Below are 21,560 nucleotides of genomic sequence, written 5' to 3'. Positions count from 1 at the left end.
AGCATTTGTAGAATCTACAGAAGTCACTTCTCTCATTCTTGATATACTTCTCTCTTCACAATCAGTCTGGCTTGAGATCAATTTTATTGGTTTCAGAGATCAAGTTTTTACTCATCTCACACGCTAGTAAAGTAATGCTCAAAATTCTCCAAGCCAGGCTTCAGCAATATGTGAATCGTGAACTTCCTGATGTTCAAGCTGGTTTTAGAAAAGGCAAGGGAACCAGAGATCAAATTGCCAACATCCGCTGGATCATGGAAAAAGCAAGAGAGTCCCAGAAAAGCATCTATTTCTGCTTTATTGACTATGCCAAAGCCTTTGACTGTGTGGATCACAATCAACTGTGGAAAATTCTGAAAGAGATGGGAATACCAGACCACCTGACCAGCCTCTTGAGAAACCTATATGCAGGTCAGGAAGCAACAGTTAGAACTGGAAATGGAACAACAGACTGGTTCCAAATAGGAAAAGGAGTACGTCAAGGCTGTATACTGTCACCCTGCTTATTTAACTTCTATGCAGAGTACATCATGAGAAACGCTGGGCTGGAAGAAGCACAGGCTGGAATCAAGATTGCCGGGAGAAATATCAATAACCTCAGATATGCAGATGACACCACCCATATGGCAGAAAGTGAAGAGGAACTACAAAGCCTCTTGATGAAAGTGAAAGAGGAGAGTGAAAAAGTTGGCTTAAAGCTCAACATTCAGAAAACGAAGATCATGGCATCTGGTCCCATCACTTCATGGGAAATAGATGGGGAAACAGTGGAAACAGTGTCAGACTTTATTTTGGGGGGCTCCAAATTCACTGCAGATGGTGATTGCAGCCATGAAATTAAAAGACACTTACTCCTTGGAAGGAAAGTTATGACCAACCTAGATAGCATATTGAAAAGCAGAGACATTACTTTGCCAACAAAGGTCTGTCTAGTCAAGGCTATGGTTTTTCCAGTGGTCATGTATGGATGTAAGAGTTGGACTGTGAAGAAGGCTGAGCACCGAAGAATTGATGCTTTTTTTTTTTTAATAAAAAAAAATTTTTTTTAAATTTTATTTTATTTTTAAACTTTACAATATTGTATTAGTTTTGCTAAATATCGAAATGATGCTTTTGAACTTCGGTGTTGGAGAAGACTCTTGAGAGTCCCTTGGACTGCAAGGAGATCCAACCAGTCCATTCTAAAGGAGATCAGTCCTGGGTGTTCTTTGGAAGGAATGATGCTAAAGCTGAAACTCTAGTACTTTGGCCACCTCATGTGAAGAGTCGACTCATTGGAAAAGACTCTGATGCTGGGAGGGATTGGGGGCAGGAGGAGAAAGGGACGACAGAGGATGAGATGGCTGGATGGTATCACCGACTCGATGGACGTGAGTTTGAGTGAACTCTGGGAGTTGGTGATGGACAGGGAGACCTGGCGTGCTGCGATTCATGGGGTCGCAGAGTCGGACATGACTAAGCGACTGAACTGATGTTTTCTGTCTCATTGATTTCCACTTGGATATTTACTATTTTCTTGGGACTTCCTTGGGACGTCTGTCTACAATGAGGGAGACCGGATTCGATCTCTGGGTTGGGAAGATCCCCTGGAGAAGGAAATGGCAATCTACTCCAGTACTATTGCCTGGAAAATCCCATGGACAGAGGAGCTTGGTAGGCTACAGTCCATGGGGTTGCAAAGAGTCAGACATGACTGAGCGACTTCACTTTCACTTTCTTCTGTTTACTTTGGGTTTAACTTGCTCTTCTTTTTCAGTTTCTTAAGGTGGAAGCTGAAGTCACTGATTTGATGACAACTTCTTTTCGCAGAGTCAGACATGACAGAGCATACATGTCATGTCTTTTCGAATACAGATGTTTTAGTGCTATAAATTTTTCAAGTATAAACACTCAATTGTTTTTCTCTATTGCTATGCTTTCAAGTTAATCTTTTCTTTTCTAATGTCTAATCTGATGTTAATTCCATCTAGTATATTTTTCATCTCTAACACTGCAGATTTTCATCTCTAGAAGTTCAATTTTGGTCTTTATATCTTCTATGTTCCTACTTAACTTTTAAGTATACATGCTTAGGCGCTCAGTTGTGTCCAACTCTTTGTAACCCCATGGACTAGAGCCTACCAGGCTCCTCTGTCCCTGGGGATTCTCCAGGCAAGAATACTGGAATGGGTTGCCATGCCCTCCTCCAGGGGATCTTTCCAATCCAGGGATTGAACCCAGGTCTCCTGCATTGCAGGTGGATTCCTGAGCCACCAAGGAAGCCCAAGAATACTGGAGTAGACAGCATATTCCTTCTCCAGGGGCTCTCTCCGACCCAGAAATCGAACTGGGGTCTCCTGCATTGCAGGTGGATTCTTTATCAGTTGAGCTACCAGAATACAGTTCTAATTGTAATACAGTTATAACTGTAATTTTGTTTCACTCTCAAGGTTTATAATATCAGGAGTATGTTTCTAGTATAGAAATAATACTACTAAATGTGAGAGCACGTACTTTCTACTGAGCACTGTGCTAGTAAGAACTTTATGTGTACTGTCTCCTTTAATTTATAACAGATCCTATGACATTAGATATTATTTTTATCCTCATTTTAAATATAATGAAGTTCAGACATACTAACTTGTCTAAGGTCACATAATTGTGTTACTAGCAAAGCTAGGACTTAAATTCATTCTTCTTGACTCCAAAGCTCATATTCTAAAAATAAGTCACAAATTTAAATATATAAACCAGTAAAATATGGCTAATTAACTAAAAACTTTCACAATAAAGTTCCCTTAGATAATGGTTTCTCTAAATATCAATGAATATTTTAGCTCTAATATTTAAAGAGCACTTTTATTTAAAAAGTTCAAGCTAAACTGATCATTTCTAATAAATATACAAGCACATAAAGCACTCAATACTTTTAAAAGACACAGTTTTATAAAGATTTTGTAATCTCTCACAAATAGATCAACAAAAATATTTAGAGGAAAATTATCAAATCTTATTTTTTCTGATAATGTGTATATATCCTTTGAATACAGAGTATATGAGAAGGAATGACACAATTTGTCCTAAAATAGATATAATTATTTTCACATCAACTTTTGCCTTTAAAAAGGATTTTTCTTTTGTTTCTATATAATAGATATTTATTCTGTGTGGAGAGTGGCATAAAACGGATGTAGTATTTTGTATTTCTTTGACATCACTGGCGAGAAAAAATATGAATTGATGAGATGGAATCCCTTTTATAACAGGAATCTGATGAAGACACTTTATTACCAGTATCAAAGCATATGCTCTCAAGTTCTCAAGAAAAGCTTTGAATTTTCTCATGGAGTAGAAGGGATGGACAATGTAAGCGACCTTAGAAAATATTTTACCTCTGAAGAAATGCTAGTGATAGTTTTGTTACTTACCTGAAGATTCTCACAGGTTTCTTGACTGTAAGTGAGTCTCTGGATTTCTGTAGGTGAGACAAGATACAAGGCTTGTCCGTTGTTGGTGAAGCAGAACGTTCTGGCTATCCGCATGTTGGTAAGGGGCAAGTAATACACATCCAGCAGAGGCCTTAAGCTCGGCAAACTTGAGAATACAATGGAGACTTATTAACAGACAGGAAGGCTTTAGTCTTGAACAAATACTACAGGAAGTAAAAATGGCAGGGACCTTCTAAACCTCATGATTAAGTGTACCTGAGCGGGAGATAAAACTGATTTCTTTTCCTCATGTACTTGTTTACTAGTAACTGAATGAAAATAAATTCTCTGTGTATATGACTGTAAGCAAATTAAAAGCACTTCTCCAAATACAATTCTGCAATATTATGTTCTGACGGGAGGAAATGCTATATTTGTGTTTAAAACACAAACAAACAAAAGCCTCTTACCTAAAAGTCATGATGTGTCCATTGGCACAGAAGCAGGCAAGGCAGATGCTGTTACTTAACGATACGATGTCTCCACGAAGCACAAATGAGGTCTCTGTGATGTTCTGCTTGTAAGCACAGTTCTGGCTTGGCAATGAGATCACTTTTGCTTGCTTTTCAGAACATATTACTGCATACTGGTTTTCACTGATTTCCTGAGAAGACGAGGGCGATACAGAGACAGGCCTTCTTTTCTTCAATTTCTCTTTTTCATCCTTTTCTTCAGGGACATTGTGTTCTTTCCAGGGTTCGTGTGCAGGTGGCACTAAGCAGCCTGTGGAATCCAGGAACGCCATTCTCAGGATCGCCCCTTTTAACCGCAATATAGTACCTAAAATTGTAATTTCAGTAAACAAAAAGTATTTTAGTCCAGACAGTAAATACGTTTATTTCAACTCTGACACACACTAGACACTCAAAAATATGCAGAATATATACTGAACCAAAATTGTATACTGGCTCGCTGACAGGATTCAAACCTCAAGCATGGTATCTCAATCTGGAAAAAGATCTCAATAAGTGTTACCAAACTGATAAATGCTGGGATGTCTAGAACTAGGTCTCACACCCACACCTGCCGAGTGTACTGTCGTTGAGTGTAAGCAGAGGGCACCTAGGGCTGCAAGGTCCAATGTGGCCACCCAGTGCCTAGCCACGTGAACTGCGGCTCGACCACACTGTGGCCCGCTGTAAGAGTGAAACACAGGCTGGATCTGAAGGCTTAGCACAGTGAAATTATAATAAAATAACTCAATAAAATTAAAATACTGATTAATGCTACAATGATTTAGCACTTTGCATAGACTGGGCTAAATGAAATTTGTTATACTAAAATTAATTTCACTTTTTTCTTTTACATTTTAATATGGCTATTAGAAAATTTAAAATACTACATGTACAATATATAAACAAAGAATATACTAGAAAGCAAAATCATGCTTTTCTTCCTCTCATTTTTAATACAGGAAGAGTATAAATTTTTTCTTCTTAAAATTTTTTGTTAAATTACCTTTTCTAATTCTTCAGAGAAGAAATATGATCTTAAGACTTCACACTTAAGAGATTAAAAATAGCTAAGTGTACAAGATTTTAAAAACTTTTCAGTTTTTTCCCTACATATGTACCATCCTTTTGCTTACAGAACATACTATTTCAAGGTATCCTAGAATGAGACAGACAATAGTATTTTGTTTTATTTTCTATGTAGTTATCATTTTAGACATGATCCTAACGTTTAAAAAAATGCAAAACTTGAATGGCTGTATAAGTAAATGATATTCTGGAATCTTAATCCATGTATTCCTTCAATTAAAAGCAAAAGACTGTAACTATCTCCATTCAGAATTCTTAGACTGATTCAAAGATGAAAAGCAAAGGCTTCTATTAAATTATAGTAAAGCAAACTTTCAAGGGTAGTCCAGCAGCAGAGCATACATACCACTCGGAGACACAATCACTGGCTGAAGAAGTCTTTGCTCTCCTCCTGGGGGAAGGTTCAGTGCTATGACAAGCACTGTTCCCAGTGTAGTACCAACCCACAAACACGGGGAAGGGGCTGAATCTGTCTTTCGAGTAAAAGTTTCACAGAAATGAAGAGCAGAGATTGCTTCCCGGGATTCTTTATCAATGCTGGTTACACTTGAGCTCCGTGATCGGCTGAAGGAATTATCTTTTATGTCTGAAATGATTTCAAATGTTGTGAGATTACTCAAGTTATAAAATAATCATGTTTTTAGTTTGGTAAGAGAGTGAAAGTCACTCAGTTGTGTCTGACTCTTTGCGACCCCATTGACCATATGGTACATGGAATTCTCCGGGTCAGAATACGTTCCAACCCAGGGATTGAACCCAAGTCTCCCGCATTGCAGGTGGATTCTTTACCATCTGAACCACCAGGAAGTCCATTTAGTTTGTTTTAAATTTTATCAAATAGTTAATCTGCAAAAAGAGAAAAATCTAAAGCATATTTAATTTTCACTGAAAAGAAAAACAATGTACTTTTATGTTAACAATTTTGCCCATTGCTCATACATAAAACAAAGGGAAAAATCCACACTTGTGAGAACTGAGCTGGGGGCAGCCAGGGGGTTTTTGGATGCATGATCTCTGCAGCTTCGGTGTAGCTCTCTGCTGATATCTTGGCTGCTTTTCCAACTTTAGTCATTACTACCTTTTCTCATGGAGAAGGAAATGGCAACCTGGAGAAGGAAATGGCAACCACTCCAGTATTCCTGCCTGGAGAATCCCATGGACAGAGGAGCCTGGCAGGCTACAGTCCTTGGGGTCGCAAGAGTTGGATACGACTTAGCGACTAAACCACCACCACCACCACCTTTTCTCATGTGCTGCCTCTTCCTTTGGTATAATATAGTTCACGATTAGGCAGTACTAGCAAAGTGGGTATTTTCAATTTCCTAGATTAAAAAAATGCATTTATAAGTACTCTGATTCTACCTTCAAATTTACTGTATGATGGACTTTTTTCTTCAAATCTGTCCATATGAAAGCCTTAATCCATAAAAATTTAGCTTTTATTTTTCTTAAATGCTATTTTAACTGGAATCTACATTCAACTCAGGCATTTTTCATTAACCTGGACAATTAGCACCTGGCTCATTCTTAACTCGATCCCAGGTATATTCAGGGATACTTATAAATTCTACTAATAAACCCTCTCTTGTCTACAGTTACCTTCTTCTCTGTGACCAATCTTAAGTTTGTTTCAAGCTCTGGCCTCTTTTCTCTTGGAATGCATTTCCAAATGCTTCATGAAATTTTTTCCCGTTATGGCTCACTATGCAAAATCAAAACACACCATTTCCCCAAGTCTCTAAATTCTTCTAATGGTACTATTTATATTGACAACAACCCCATTCTCCTCGGGAATAACATTTGACATGAGTCGCATTTTTGGTTTTTCCCTTTCACTTTAACTGTATGTCTCTGATGGGATGACAAGTCCTGCATTATTCTAATATTTCTATCTTCTTTCCATTACCGATCAAGTTCCATGGCCCTATGTTCAGGCCTTTATCACCATTCATCTATAATTCCCAAGAGACCGCCCCACCTTCACTCTGTCATTGTTCGATCACAACTCAAATTTTACAAAGTACACTTTTAATTCTATCACCTCTACCTTAAAAATCCACAGTGATTCCTTTTATAGTTTTACTCAGGTTTATAAAATTGTCCACAAAACATCTTCAGCCTACCATCCTGGCCCCTTCTGCCAGTGCTGCCTTGCTTCAGTTCACTGTGGGAAGTAAACCAAGCTATTCAGTGTTTTCCATACATACTTGGCACTTGCCCATGCTCTTCCTTCTGACTTCCTTCCTTCCTTGCCTTTTCTCTACCTACCCAGATGGTGTTTATTCTCCATCTCAGGTACTGTCATCCTCATGAAGTTTATCCCGATTGCTAAAACCATCTATAGTTTTTCTCTTTTGAATCTTGAGAGCTTTTTATCTCCCCCATGGCACTAATAGCACATTTGTTCTGTACTTATTTCTGACTTGTCTTGGGCCTTGTTCTAACGTGACTGAAAATTTCCTGAGAACAAGGGCTTTCGACTCCCTGCAGAATTTAGCGAAGTGCCTTGCATATGAAAGCAGTAAACTGATACTTGCTGAAGACAGACCCACAGTTCAAAGTTTCTAGAGCAAGGTGTTTCTGCGACACCACTGGGAGACATTAAACTTTCCAGTAGCTTCTACTGTTCACATCTAGTAAGTCATTCCTCAAATTGTATGTTTTCAATGCTACTGTGAAAGAAATGACTTCATAATATTGTGAAAAATGAAAAACATGTTCAAGTCTTGTAAACTGTATTTCATGAATTAAAAAAGGTATTACTGAATCCTATGTACACCTCCACAAAAGCTTCTTATGGTCAAATTTAGATTCATAAGTTAAAAAAAAAATTCTCCCCCCAAATAATTATATACAACATAATTTTGATTATAGTTAGCCTTGAAAACAATAAAGCCACTAGTTATGACAGCAGCATGGATTATTTTTAACTATAGTTTCTAAAAATGCTCTTCTTTTGCCTGAGATTGTGCATCCTGTTACAGATTATGACACAGGAGAAAAGAACTAGTTAATATAAATAAAACAACCTTCAAAAGCGACAGCTCACTATTGGATAAGTGTAATATGGTAGTGATGCCAAATCTTAACTCTTCAGATTTCCACAGTTATTACAGTAAATTAATAGAAATTCAAAATTTATTTTCTTTTGATTAAAATATTTGTTATTTTAATAAAACAGACACATACAAGGTGAACACACATACTGACCTATATTATCAGTTGGGACTTAGTGATATAAATGTAAATCAGTGATATAAGAAAACCTGATATTGTAAATTTCAATAAAAATTAAGCTGCATAAAAGCTTTTTACTGTTATCTATTAAGAATTACAATAGGTGATTCACAACAATCTATAATTCAAATGTTAATTCATAGGCCAACAAAACATTTTCATTTAATAGACTAATTTAATGATATAAAGTTTATAAACTACAACTGCATTTTTATTATATGACTTCTCTATAAAAATTAGGTTATCAAAGAAACTCCTATAGCTAGATCAATATGGGAAAATGAACTGAATCAGAATCAACTTTGAACTTACAGAACTAAGTCGCTTATCTTACGTGTGGAACTGTTTGAAAACAAGTTAGAATCTTAGCAGTTCAGGAACTGTAACCACCACCACACGGCAACACTGGGCCGTTTGCACCTACTGATGACACTTGTTTTTCCCCAGTGGCTCTCAGAAAGTGAAAGTCGCTCAGTCATCAGGCTCTTTGGGACCCCATGGACTATAGTCCATGAAATTCTCTAGGCCAGAATACTGGAGTGGGTAGCCTTTCCCTTCTCCAGGGGATCTACCCAACCCGGAGATCAAACCCATGTCTCCTGCATTGTGGGTGGACTCTTTACCAGCTGAGCCACAAGGGAAGCCTCTGGCCAGTGTAAAATAATTACCAGTTAAGAATCTCTACCAAAAAATAGTTCAGTAGCATGATGACCTTAAAGGGAAATTATTTAGGCAATATAGGTATTGTTTCAATGCATGTATTAAATGAAGTTGCAATTAGCTTAGGGCATTGAAATACATGGGCACACAGTAAAAGATAAGCTGAATAAAGAAAGATAAATCAATAAAAGTAAGGAGCACACACTTTGATTAAAATACTTAAATAGTACCTAAGTGTGAATATTCTTTTAAAATTAAATTGATATCATATTTTATTGATTTTTAAAAAGTACTCCTACATGTGTTTTCTCAGATTTGTAGATACTAAGTGACACAAAATCAGTGTCACAAAACTTAAACTAATAGTATTTAATGTTACTGAAATTCTGGGACTCTCACAGACTGAAGACAACTCTGGATACTCTTGTTGGGAAGAAAAATGCATAAGGTTAGCTTCAGATACACTTGTGTTCAAACTGCATATTTCATTTTTATAGTGAAGGGAACTACCCTCTTCTCAAAACATATTATACTACATTCTAGAACTTTTTCTGGGTCCCTTAACACCAGCGTTACTACAGGGGTCAACCATGCTATCTTTCCTATGTTCAGGAATGGAAATTCTTTCTGATGACAGTGGATGATATTATGCCTACTCGTAATAACACATTTTCTATTACAACTGAGATAAGACCTAAAATCAGTAAGGTGAAATGGACCAACATCTAAGTCTCTATTATACATAAAAAGATAGTCAAGGAATCCAGAGAATTACAAGTGAGAAGACGAGGTGGGTGAGCAAATACACAGGAGCAAGTCTAGTTTCTAAGACAAACATAGGTGAAATCATCCATATGCAGCTACTCAAATAAAAGCAGTAGACATTTCTAAAAGAAATCTGCTTTATATGCACTATGTGAAATCTTCTTTAAATCTTCATTGAAACATCAATTTTCCCTATTCTGGAGTATCAGGAAGCTGTTTTGGAGCTGGATATAAAGCAAAAGGAATATGCTAGATATATTCACTCTGCTTTCCTAATGGATAGGTTGTATATAAAGTACTACAGAGAAACAAATATTCCCCAACTTATTATTATCAAAAAGTAATATTGATTCTTGACATGAGATTCACTGTAATACAGAAAACCAGTCATATATTTTGAAAATATTATTCTCATAAAAATAAGTTAATAAATCATAGTGCTCAAGATGAGTTTTCAGATAGCTAATAGAAATTAATCTAAAAATCACATAAATTTTAATCTTACACTGAATTTTGTTTAGATATAAAGTATGAGAGGATTGAGTAAACAGATTATTTTGGTTTGCTTAAATTTATATTATAATTATCTTATAATATACAGATGGCATCCAAAGGCTATTATTCCTTAAACAGTCATTTTAAACTTAATTTTCAGTGAAAAGCTATTCTATGGTCATTTTAAATTTCCTGACTTTTTGTCTTCCCATTAAAGAGATTTTAACTACTGCATATTTTCATTTATTTTACTTACCTAAGTCAGGCTTTAGATCAGTAGGCAAGCTTAACTTCCTTGACATTTTTGCTGAAAAATAAAATGCACTTTTAAAGTTCTGAAGAATATCTGATTCATTCTTATTTCTATCAATTGTTCTTCAAGATAGGAGTGAATGTTTTTATTACTAAATCTAGAGACTAATTAAAATACGATTAATAATGTTATGGTTGGAAAGTAAATCTTATTTTCAGCTTTTTAAAAAGTTTGTACTTACTTGATATAATATCTTTGAGTGCTTGAAGCTCTCACTTCAAGGAAGCCTTTTAAATTCTGTTAATTATTTCTTAGGCTCGTAGGAAAGGGTTAGGCTTCTTTAAGAGAAGCAGTCATTTCTCAGAAAGATGTTGCAGATAGGGGCAACAGAGGCATAAGACTTAGTCTGCGTACGTGATACAATACAAACTTTCCAGCTCCTCATCTTCACAGCTATTGGGATCATTCTTTTTAAAGTTAGTATCTTGAATATAGGATGAACCTACGTCAAGCTGAAGTATTTGATTACATCACAAAAATATCTGGCTCATCCATTTCTTCATGTATGTTAACATCTCTATTTACATTTTAGTACAAAACAAAAAAAAAACAAAACCATGCTCAGTCTAGTGTATTTACAAAAATGTAAACTACAGATATTTCTATTTTGGATTACGATATTTAAAAAGTCTATGTAAAAACCTTACTGGAATTCACTTTCCATCCTCAGTTATTGCCTAAATCTATGAAGTGCTTCAAAGTTAGGAGGTGTTTTACTACATCTATTACGTTAGTGGCAGTGCATGCGTAACAGAACAGTGCTTCCTAAGTGAAATTTTGAATACACATTTGCGTGTTAATACATGAATGTGTATATGGGGTTAAATTTTGGATGGTTAGGAGATATTTAAAAAACAGACCCTGCTAGTCCATAAGGGCGCCATGTAAACAAAGAGAAATCCAGTCATAGCACATAACTTCCACATCTAAAAAAATGACAAATTCATTGTTAGGGAAGAGGCATTAGGCTAAGTGGGAAGGGATAGGGGGAAATCAGGTTTTCATTTCTAAGATTCATTAATCTAATTAGCATCCTTTCAAAAAAACCATAACAAAGTGTCAAATATACGAATCAGTCTTATCCCATTTTGACAGACTTAACCTCGGTTAAAGCATAAAAAGTAATAGAAAACTGAAAAGCCAAATGAAATCTATCATGGTTGATCTCATATAAATGGCATCTGGTCCCATCACTGCATGGCAAATATATGGGTAAACAGTGGAAACAGTGACAGACTTCAGTTTTTTGGGCTCCAAAATCACTGCAGATGGTGACTGCAGCCATGAAATTAAAAGACGCTTGTTCCTTGGAAGAAAAGCTATGACCAACCTAGATAGCATATTAAAAAGTAGAGACATTACTTTGCCAACAAAGGTCCACCTAGTCAAAGCTATGGTTTTTCCACTGGTCATGTATGGATGTAAGAGTTGGACTATAAAGAAAGCTGAGCACCAAAGAATTTATGCTTTTGAACTGTGGTGTTGGAGAACTCTTGAGAGTCCCTTGGACTGCAAGGAGATCCGACCAGTACATCCTAAAGGAAATCAGCCCTGAATATTCATTGGAAGGACTGATGCCGAAGCTGAAACTCCAATACTTTGGCCACCTGATGCAAAGAATTGACTCATTGAAAAGACCCTGATGCTGGGAAAGATTGATGGAGGGAGGAGAAGGGGATGACAGAGGATGAGATGGTTTGATGGCATCACCGATTCAATGGACATGAGTTTGAGTAAACTCCAGGAGCTGGTGATGGACAGGGAGGCCTGGTGTGCTGCAGTCCACGCGGTTGTAAAGAGTCGGACATGAATGAGCAACTAAACTGAAGTCTACCCAACTCAAAACATTTTCTAAAATGCAACATTTAACTTTTGAAAGAAGTTAATCTTTTATTACATATCATAACTACAATGTACACAGACTGATAAATAATATTATATAGTAACTGAAGGAGAAAAACTAGCCTGGTACAGTCTAAAGATATCCTTTCACAATCAGATGTGTATGCCTCTTTAGACCTAACTACTCTGATTCGATTAAGTTATTCTATATCTTTAGGACCAGTGCTTATAAATATTGAATGTGCATATTCATCATCTGGGGAACTTGTTAAATCAGATTCTTGCACTTCTAACAGGCTCCCACGAGATGCTGATGCTCCTGGTCTGTGGAGCATCAAGGTCCCTAGACTACAAGTAACTTAAAGATTAGGAAACAAGACTAATTCATCAAATCCATACGTAGATACAGTAAGTCCACAGCAAACAATTCTTGAATAAGCTTCAAAATCTTGTTTGTAAAACATGAAATGTCAAGTATGGTGGTGAGGATTGGATTTGGAATCAGAACAGATATTACCGTGTATCTAATTCAATGAATTACTAGGTGTGTGACGTTAGGCCAACCACTTTGCCTCTCTAAACCTCAAATTTCACCTGGAAAACAGAGATGGATAATAATGCCAATTTCATAGTTTTGAAGATTATATAAGAAGACATAAGCAAAACATTAAGCGCAATATTTGACACAGTACAGAGCTGATAAACATTAGTTACTATTAATACTAAACAATTGAAATAATTTTCATAAGCTGTAAAATGTTATACAGATGAGCTATTAATATACTTGTAAACAGGCAAATATTTAATTCTACAGTAATTCAACCCCAATTCTACCCCAATTAACTAAAAAAACAAAATGGAAAACAATTTTTAGGACATACAGAATGGCATATACAACTATAAGCTCAACCTTTTTAAAGTTCATTTCAAAAAGTAAATTTAATATATATCTAATTGTAGAAAGAGAAACAATCTGAGTAACCTGTAAGATATTTTTATGAGGAAGGGGAGAGGGGAAGTGGTGGAGGGGGGAAAGATTTAATTCCTCAGCATTTCTTCTTGTATAATTTGCATTCATGTCTTCAGGATCCATAGCCCTTTCTTTTGTAGTCTCCATCTAAACTCATCTGATGAACTGATCATATTTCAGATACTGAATTTTTCCACAGTAGTATTTCAATTTTTTATAAAGTTTTAATTTTATCTGCTGATATTCTCCATCTGTTCACTCACTATGGCCATTTTCCCACTTTAGTACTTGAACATATTACAGCAGCTGCTTTAAAACTCTTGATTGCTAATTTCAACATCTAGGCCATCTTGTGGTCTGTTTCTACTGAATGATTTTTAAAATTCTTGATTATGGGTCATATTGGGTTGGCCAAAAAGTTCGTTTGGATTTTCTCATAAGCACCTACAGAAACCTGAACTTTTCGGCCAGCCCAATATTTCTTGTGATTTTGAATCTTTGTTTCACATGCCTAGGACCTTTTGATTGAATGTGGACATAAGTTTTGACTGAATAGTGGACAATATGTTGAAGTTGAGTATGGATTATATCATCAACCTTAACAGGTGTTGAGTTTTAGTCTGTCATGCAGTTAAATTCCTGGTGGATCCTTCTGATCACTCTTGGTTTTATTCTTTATTAGGGTGGGTCTATATCAGCTAGAACTTTGTTTTAGGGTATGGCTTTCACGCTAAGAAGTGATCCTTACTCTTAATAAGTGGCCTTTCTGGGATTTCAATAGAATGACTGAGGTGCTCAGCAAGGTTTCACTACATCTACTCCTAGCACCACATGACTTCTCATGTCACTGGGCAGCTCTCAGCCTCAGAGCAGGCGCCTGAGGTCTGGTGGTGGAGTCTTGACCAGCTCATATGTGACCCAGGCCGAAGGCAGGGACCTACACTGAACCTACACACAAGACTTCTAGGAATGCCCCTTAGCAGTTCCTTTCTCTCCGGTGCCCACCCTCACAAGTTCAAGTCACTTTAGCAGCCCAGAACTTCCATTTCTTCCTCCTTAGCTTAATGAGGCTACAATTCCACTTGAGTTCAAATCACTCTGCAGGGCAACAGCAAAGTACTCTCCAGTCAGAGAGAGGTGGGGCATAAAGCAACTGCAGAATTTATCCAGCACTTCCTGAAGATTATATTTTTACTTCTCAGGAGTCTCAGAAGCACTTGCCAACACAGTTATCTTGTCAGTTGATTTCATCACTCTGGAAAAGAAACTTCTGTCCATGCTTTGAAGTTATCCAGCTTCCAATGAGGTCTTCAAACTGAAAACATTATCATCTGAATGAGTTCCTGGAAGGCAAACTATCTGTTTTTCTCTTCTTCATTTGTGTATTCTTCAACTCTTGCCCCTGTAACCCCCTACCTTTCTTGTTTTGAAATTCTTTGTCACTCAAAGCTATAAAATAGCTCTCATTTTCTATGCCTTTGTCCACAGTAGAAACAACGAAATGACAGTAAAAAAGTTTATTAAATTTGGAGAAAACTGCAGTCAGAGATATATCTCAGCAGGCTGCTAACCCGAGTCTCTGCTCTTTTTATAAATCTGAATGAGAATATCAAACTGGCTGGCTGAATAAGCAGTAAAGAGCTGCATTTGCTTGGAAAGAATAATGAAGTTATACTTGATCACAATAATCAAGTCTGCAATAGTGGTTTCAATACCAATGAAAGATGTGTGATGTTTAAGAAAAGCAAATCCTGAGGAAAGGGGACTGGCTAAACCATTATACTAGAGATGACAGCTCTGTCATGGTTGATGCTTTTTAGTTCTTTGCAAGAAAAGTTTCTCTGTTACAGAGATTCCTACTGTTTCTCTGAATTTAAACAGATGCTTTGTAATTTTCCTTTAGCTTCTCTACCCACTGTGTTTCACATCTTATTTTTCTAAGGACGATTCCTTAAAGGAAAACAGAACTGCAACTTCTGCTTTTTAGAATGTGGCTTTTATATTAAACAATGTACCCACAATACAAGGTAAAATGACTTTTTCTTATCACACTATGAAGAAGATGCCAAAAAAGCAAATGGATCTTTATTATCGAGAAAGGTTCAATAGTTAGAATACAGTGGCAAGATAACTTTTCTCACTGGCAGAGATCCAATGCAACTCTTTTCAAGGATAATGTTAAAATGTATGCATATAAAATAAGAGCAATAAGAACTTAAAAAAGAAAAAGACTAAAAATCAGCTTATAGGTTAGGGCAAGTGATCCCAGGGGGAAAGTGGGACCAAGAAGTAGAAACTCCTATCACACGTTATTTTAATAGCTATTGGAACTAATAATATCAATTTCTACCTCCCATGCTAGAATATAAATTCTGTTAATTTGGGAGCAATTTATTTTGCAAAATACTGCATCCATGTATATGTGTCTAACTCTTAGTATGCATGTTCATTAAACATAATGAAAGAAAATATAAATAAACAAAAGCTGTCATTGGAATTTTTAGAAAGAAGCTGAATTTCTTCACAAGTGAAATCAAATAAAGAGAAAAAGAGGACAAATTAAATATAAGCTTGTTAATCAAAAAGACAACTTTTGGAAATACAAGACACCTATCCATTACCTAAAATGAAGGAGAAATTTTAAAGAGATACTAATACCTGCCTGGTAAAGACCTGGCTATTACAAGCTCTCTTAATTCTTGAACTCCTAGAGCTTTTGTCTTCAATATTTTCCCCATCTCTATGTACGTTTCACAAATTCATAAAATATAACATCTAGGATATCATCATAAAAGACATCTCATAGCATTTCCTAGAGAAGGCATTAAACAAACTTAACATAGTTAAGTGCCACAGGCTGAACTGTTCCCCCAAATTGGTATGCCGAAGCCTTAAGCATCACTTAGGGCTTCAGAATGTGACCTATGTGGAGACAGGACCTTTAAAGAGGTGATTGAGTTGAAATGAGGCCACTAAGTGGGTAGATCAGTCCAATCTGATTGGCACATATAAGAAGAAATCCGGACACACAGACACACCAGGGGTGCATGTGCCTAGAAGACAGACTATGTGAAAACACAGCAAGAAAGCAGTCAAGGACAGAGGAGAAAACAAAAACACACAAAAACCAAAAACCTGTCACTCCTTTGATCTTGGAATTCTAGCCTCCAGAACCATTCTAGAGAAAGTAAATTTCTGTTGTTTAAGCCACTTAGTTTGTGGTATTTTCCTATGGCAACTCTACAAAATAAATATAATAAGTAGTGACATAAACTAGATGGCCACATTAATATTAATAGTTCTGGTCAAACAATAGTTGACAAAAATACTTCAATAATGTAACTTTAGTTTGGACTAATTTTCTTTATGTTAGGAAGCAAACAGCAAGTTATTTCTAGAAAGATCACTGTATAGCCTTTGAATGTTAAAAAAAGATGATTCTATAGAGACGCATATACAGTAAGTACTGGTATATAAGACACAGACTTTGCTGAGCAGATTTTATTATGCAATTTGACAGAAAATACAGTCAGAAACAGAATTAGAGTTTGAACATATGATATGCCCAAATCCTCAGACTTTAGTCATCCTGAAAAAGAAAAAGAAATTCATTTAGAGGAACTCTGATTTATACAGTGGTTTTAAAGTACCTGTCTGTGAAATTTAGTTCTTGGCCAAGTAAGGGTAGTATTAATATTACATAATAATCTTTTTTCCAAGTAGAAAATATTCAAGTTACCTGTAAAAGGGGTTTTATTGAATACTTGACTCATCTTCTCTTTCAAGACAAGCTTCTGTTCTTTCAATGGCCATATTGAGGATTAAATATAAAGATGAACTTCTATAGATGTAGCAGCCGCATTTTGGGATGAATATTGGGGGATATAAACTAGAAATATCAGTACTACTTTGTTTTATAATAAATTAGAATAATTTTAAAACTTAAAATTCTTAGAACAAAATAAAAAAATTAAAATTGTAAACAAAAAACAAACCTTAATTACATACATATCTTTTCAAATTCATATAGAAAATTCCAAACAAACCTCTGAGAAATTGTTTTTCAAATTGTAAACATAAATGAATTTGGAAGAGAGCACAAAAAGAGGCCACACATTATGAAAGCAGAGACATGCTGTAGTATAGGATCAAGAAACTGGGATTCTGACCTTGACTAAGTCATTACCATGTGCTATCACTTTGGATATGCATTTGACTTCTTTGAGGCTCAAGTTCTTTTCTTGAAAACTAAAAGGGCTGAGTTGCTTTAAAATGTAGGATTTAATGAGTCAGTGATTTAAAATATGATTCAGAACAGATTTAAGTCTGTTAGAACACTTAAATATAAAAAAGGAGTAACTGGGACCCATGTGGTGGCAGAGTGGTAAAGAATCCATCTGCCAGTGCAGGGGATGCAAGAGACGTGGGTTCGATCCTGGGTTGGGAAGATCCCCTGGAGGTGGAAATGGCCACCCACTCCAGTGTTCTTGCCTGGAGAATCCCATGCATAGCGGAGGAGCCTGGGGGCTACAGTCCATGGGGTTGCAAGGAGTGACATGACTGAGCAACTCAGCATGTACACGTGTATAGGAGAACTCATGAAAACAGCACCTGGGCATTATTTTCATTTGAATTGACTTCAAAACTTACTTCAGTTTTTGCTAGGCAAGAAAACCAATCATTCCCAAAGTAACAGCTAATTCAGAAATTTGAGAAATTAAAAAGGGCTCTGCAGGTATTATCTTTCTTATAATTAACAAATACCATATGACAAACGCCTAGTGTAATATGTAGAACTTAGGGGTGCTCATTACATAGAGCTATTACTCCTGCTTGTTTTGGCACAGCACTAATTAAGTGACCTTATTTCCTGACTCTTTATTCTTTAATCTCCAATATTACTTCCTCCTTACACTTTCATTCCTTCTGTATGGATATTAGTAATAACATGGGACATTGGCAGGATAAGAGACTACAGAATAGAGCTAGGTATCTACTTTCTGAATAAAGTACCCATAATGAGAGAGAATAATCTTTAGAGAAGTTTAATCAAAATCTACCAAAGAATGCTAACATCTGGACCATATTTTATTCACAAGTACATCATGAAAAATTTGTTTAATACTTTAACAAACATACATATTTTAGGACTATTTTTATATAAACTTAGAATAACAAAAAGCTTTATATATTTCTGAAATTTTATAAAATATAAATAATGAATAAAAAATTGATAACCAATCTTATTTTCAAAATGATTTACAGAAATTGCTAACTATGGGAAAATTATTGATTTTTAAAATTCTGGCCATTAAGATTTTTAGTAACAAAAATTAATCATAAAGTATGAACAGGCCAAACAAATCCCTATATGCACAGGGATGCTACAGTTGCATTATACAGTACACTCTGCTGTATTTTTACTGTTAATTCACAATACTACAGTTATGTCTTTTTAGGCTGTTATTCTTATGCATGAACAATGACCTCACTGTCAGTGTCATTTACCTGAGCTAACTGTCAGTTAGGAAACAGTGAAGCCAGGCTTCAGATGGACAGGTCAGGGAACTCTACTGTTGACTCCTGTTACTTTCACTTGAGTCTGCTCTTTGAGAAAGGTAGACTTCCAGGCATTGTATATTATAGTTGGGTGATGGGTACCATGATGGCACCCATGAGCTGGAGCTTAGACAGGGTTTGATATGAGCCATGTTTTTACTTTTCCAGGTTACCATGTAGATAGAACAGAGTCATAACCAGATGATCTAGTTGTAAGTCATATGACAGATTTGTCTTTGAATCCTTACAGGCTTCAGTAAATTTTCTTAAGAGGTAATACAGTACAGTGTGGAAGAGGACAAAGAGTGGAGTTGGACAAGCTCAGTATAAATCGTGGCTCTGACGTGTGCTAGCTGTGTAACCAACAGATATTGTGTATACCCTTTGACAGTGCTGTCATACTGAAAACAGGGAAATAACAATGAGTAGCTAACTGAAGTTACTGAGTGGATTAAATAAGAAAATGAAGAAGAAATGGAGAAGTACGTTTTTCCTTCTGTATCACCTGGGATATATGTTGGAAATATAAAAATATCAGTTACAAAGTAAGTCACAGGAATGTACGGTATAGCACAGGGAACATAGTCACAAATACTGTAATAACTCTGTATGGTGGGTAATTATAAAAATGTTGAATCTTGTATTCAACATTGTATATATAAAACTAATCTAATAGTTTAAGTCAATTATATGTCAATAGAAAATACTAAAAGATTCCAACTGAAAACAAATACAGACATATATAAACCACAGCTGCAACTGTGGTTTCTGGAAGTGAAAAACTAACATAAGTTTGAAAAGTTGAAGAAAGTTAACATGTCTCCCCAAAAATATAGCTATAGAAACCAGCATGACAAAAAAACTTGTTGATAACATTCTTGCTTTTTTTTTTTATGCTACCAAAGAACTATCCTTCCAATAATATTCTCAATTCTAAGAAATTAATTGAAGTCTTTCAAATAATCACATTCAGATAGATATTCAATGTTATATATTCATTACACAGAAAAAAAATGAAAATTAAGTCAATATATTTAACAAAGCAATATAACCCTAGGATCAAAAATCAAACAGATAAATTATTCAAAAATTTTAATTATATACAAAGTAACTTTCACACAAGGCAAAATTCTTAAGTAATTAAACTCTGCAAGTTCTTTGATAAATTATACATACAAAGTCCCTTCAAATTTTTCAAATTATATGAAAGTAAAAGAACCTCTAAAGTACTATTAAGATAGTATATACTAAAAAGGAAATTTGTTGAAAAAGAATTATGCAACAGTGCTCGTAGCTAACGAAAGTGATTGAAATATTACCAGATGATTCACTAAGGTACCACAAATACAAAGAAGTGAACAATCGATTCTCCATAAATGAAGAGCCCTTTGCCCAAGAATAAATCGCCTTATTCAAAAAATGACCAGAGGTGCTAAAAGTCAGCCAATGTTAATATGACTCAACAGGGTTCAATTTACAACAGACAGACAACATGGTGCTATTTCTAAGAGTTTTTGAAATTTAATTTTACTACATATTAAGCTTTGAGTTGAAAAAAAGTAAATCTATCCCAGCTACCTAGAAATTCATCTAATTTAATACAATTCAATGAATATATGGAGGGAGTTTGAGGGGAAATAAATAATAATAAAATAAAAAATTTGGACTTAAATCAAAGATTAAATGTATTCTCTTTTAGTAAAATGGTGTTTCTCTGGCTTTTAAAAATCTTCAGACAAAATTCAAACTTTTATGACTAAAAAATCCTATTTGGGTTATATCCCTAAATTTAACTATGACTTTTATCCCCCAACATGAAATTTTGAAAATCTTGGCCTGAGTAATTAATTTCAAAGTACCACTCATTTTTACTTGGGAGGCAAGAGTCCTAGAAAATTCCTGTTTAACTCAAGGGTAGTACAGATTATAGCCTAAAAGTCAATCTTTCAAAGAACCATTTCCTTGAAATCTGGAGTCTTAATAATGTGAGGTTAGACCAAAGGCAGGAAAAATACATTAAAAAAATTCACAACCTTGGAGTAAAAAATTGTACTACTTTTGTCATAAATTGAACCCTGCTTTATTTTAAAATAAGCAAAAATAAAAATTAATAGAGCAATTCACACGGTTAAGTCAGAGGAAGAACTGCAACCCCAATTTAACTGATTTTTAATAATTACTGTCCCAATGAGTTTAGAAGAAACACAGCCCAAGAGATTATCATTTAGCATAGGAATAAAAAATTAATATATACAAAATGCAATGCATTAGATAATTTTCTGATGCTGCGTTAGCATTGCATATAGCAAGGATTAGAAACAAAATAGAAATGTCTATTTCCTACCTATATCACTGGCTACCATCTTGGAAAACTTTCTGCTTTTGATCTTCACTGAAAATAATATTTTGATATAAAATGTCAAAATCTATTCAAGGTAAACTAAATGAATTAAATGTAATTAAAAGAAAATACTTTAAAGATACTATACCCTTTTCTATAAAATTATTCATTTTTTGTTCATCATCTGAATTGTGGGGTGATGGAGAACCTACACAAATGAAGACAATGGAAGGAACAGGCATAGATCAGTCACAAACACTGAGTTGTAACAGGGAAAAGTACAAACAAAGTAATCTGGTAACCCCTAGGATAAGTTCCCACACTACTGGCCACAAGAAAATATCGTGTATATAGTTAATAAAAATTCATA

General features: G+C 35.3%; 1 protein-coding gene across 11 annotated transcripts in view; it reads right to left on the bottom strand.

Moving 5' to 3' along the window:
• Positions 1 to 21,560, bottom strand: part of STXBP5 (syntaxin binding protein 5) — a 159,507-nt gene that overhangs the window by 16,229 nt on the left and 121,718 nt on the right. For 2 of the 11 annotated variants that reach the window (XM_086316630.1, XM_086316631.1), the window contains exons 20-25: positions 21,339 to 21,398; positions 21,194 to 21,241; positions 10,422 to 10,472; positions 5,355 to 5,594; positions 3,878 to 4,247; positions 3,408 to 3,573 (exon numbers count right to left, since the gene is read on the bottom strand). In XM_086316630.1, coding sequence (XP_086172756.1) covers positions 3,408 to 3,573; positions 3,878 to 4,247; positions 5,355 to 5,594; positions 10,422 to 10,472; positions 21,194 to 21,241; positions 21,339 to 21,398 — 935 coding nt within the window. Of the gene's footprint in view, positions 1 to 3,407; positions 3,574 to 3,877; positions 4,248 to 5,354; positions 5,595 to 10,421; positions 10,473 to 11,337; positions 11,405 to 16,776; positions 16,880 to 17,029; positions 17,180 to 21,193; positions 21,242 to 21,338; positions 21,399 to 21,560 lie in introns of those variants that run through there. The other 9 variants (XM_086316633.1, XM_086316634.1, XR_015132471.1 and 6 more) reach the window with 8 other exon arrangements.

Source organism: Bos grunniens, chromosome 9, assembly GCF_055505025.1.
Source record: "Bos grunniens cultivar Pamir isolate PY7600 chromosome 9, Bosgru_T2T1.0, whole genome shotgun sequence".
Taxonomy (NCBI): Eukaryota; Metazoa; Chordata; class Mammalia; order Artiodactyla; family Bovidae; genus Bos; species Bos grunniens.
This window is presented reverse-complemented; position numbering and strand designations above follow the sequence as displayed.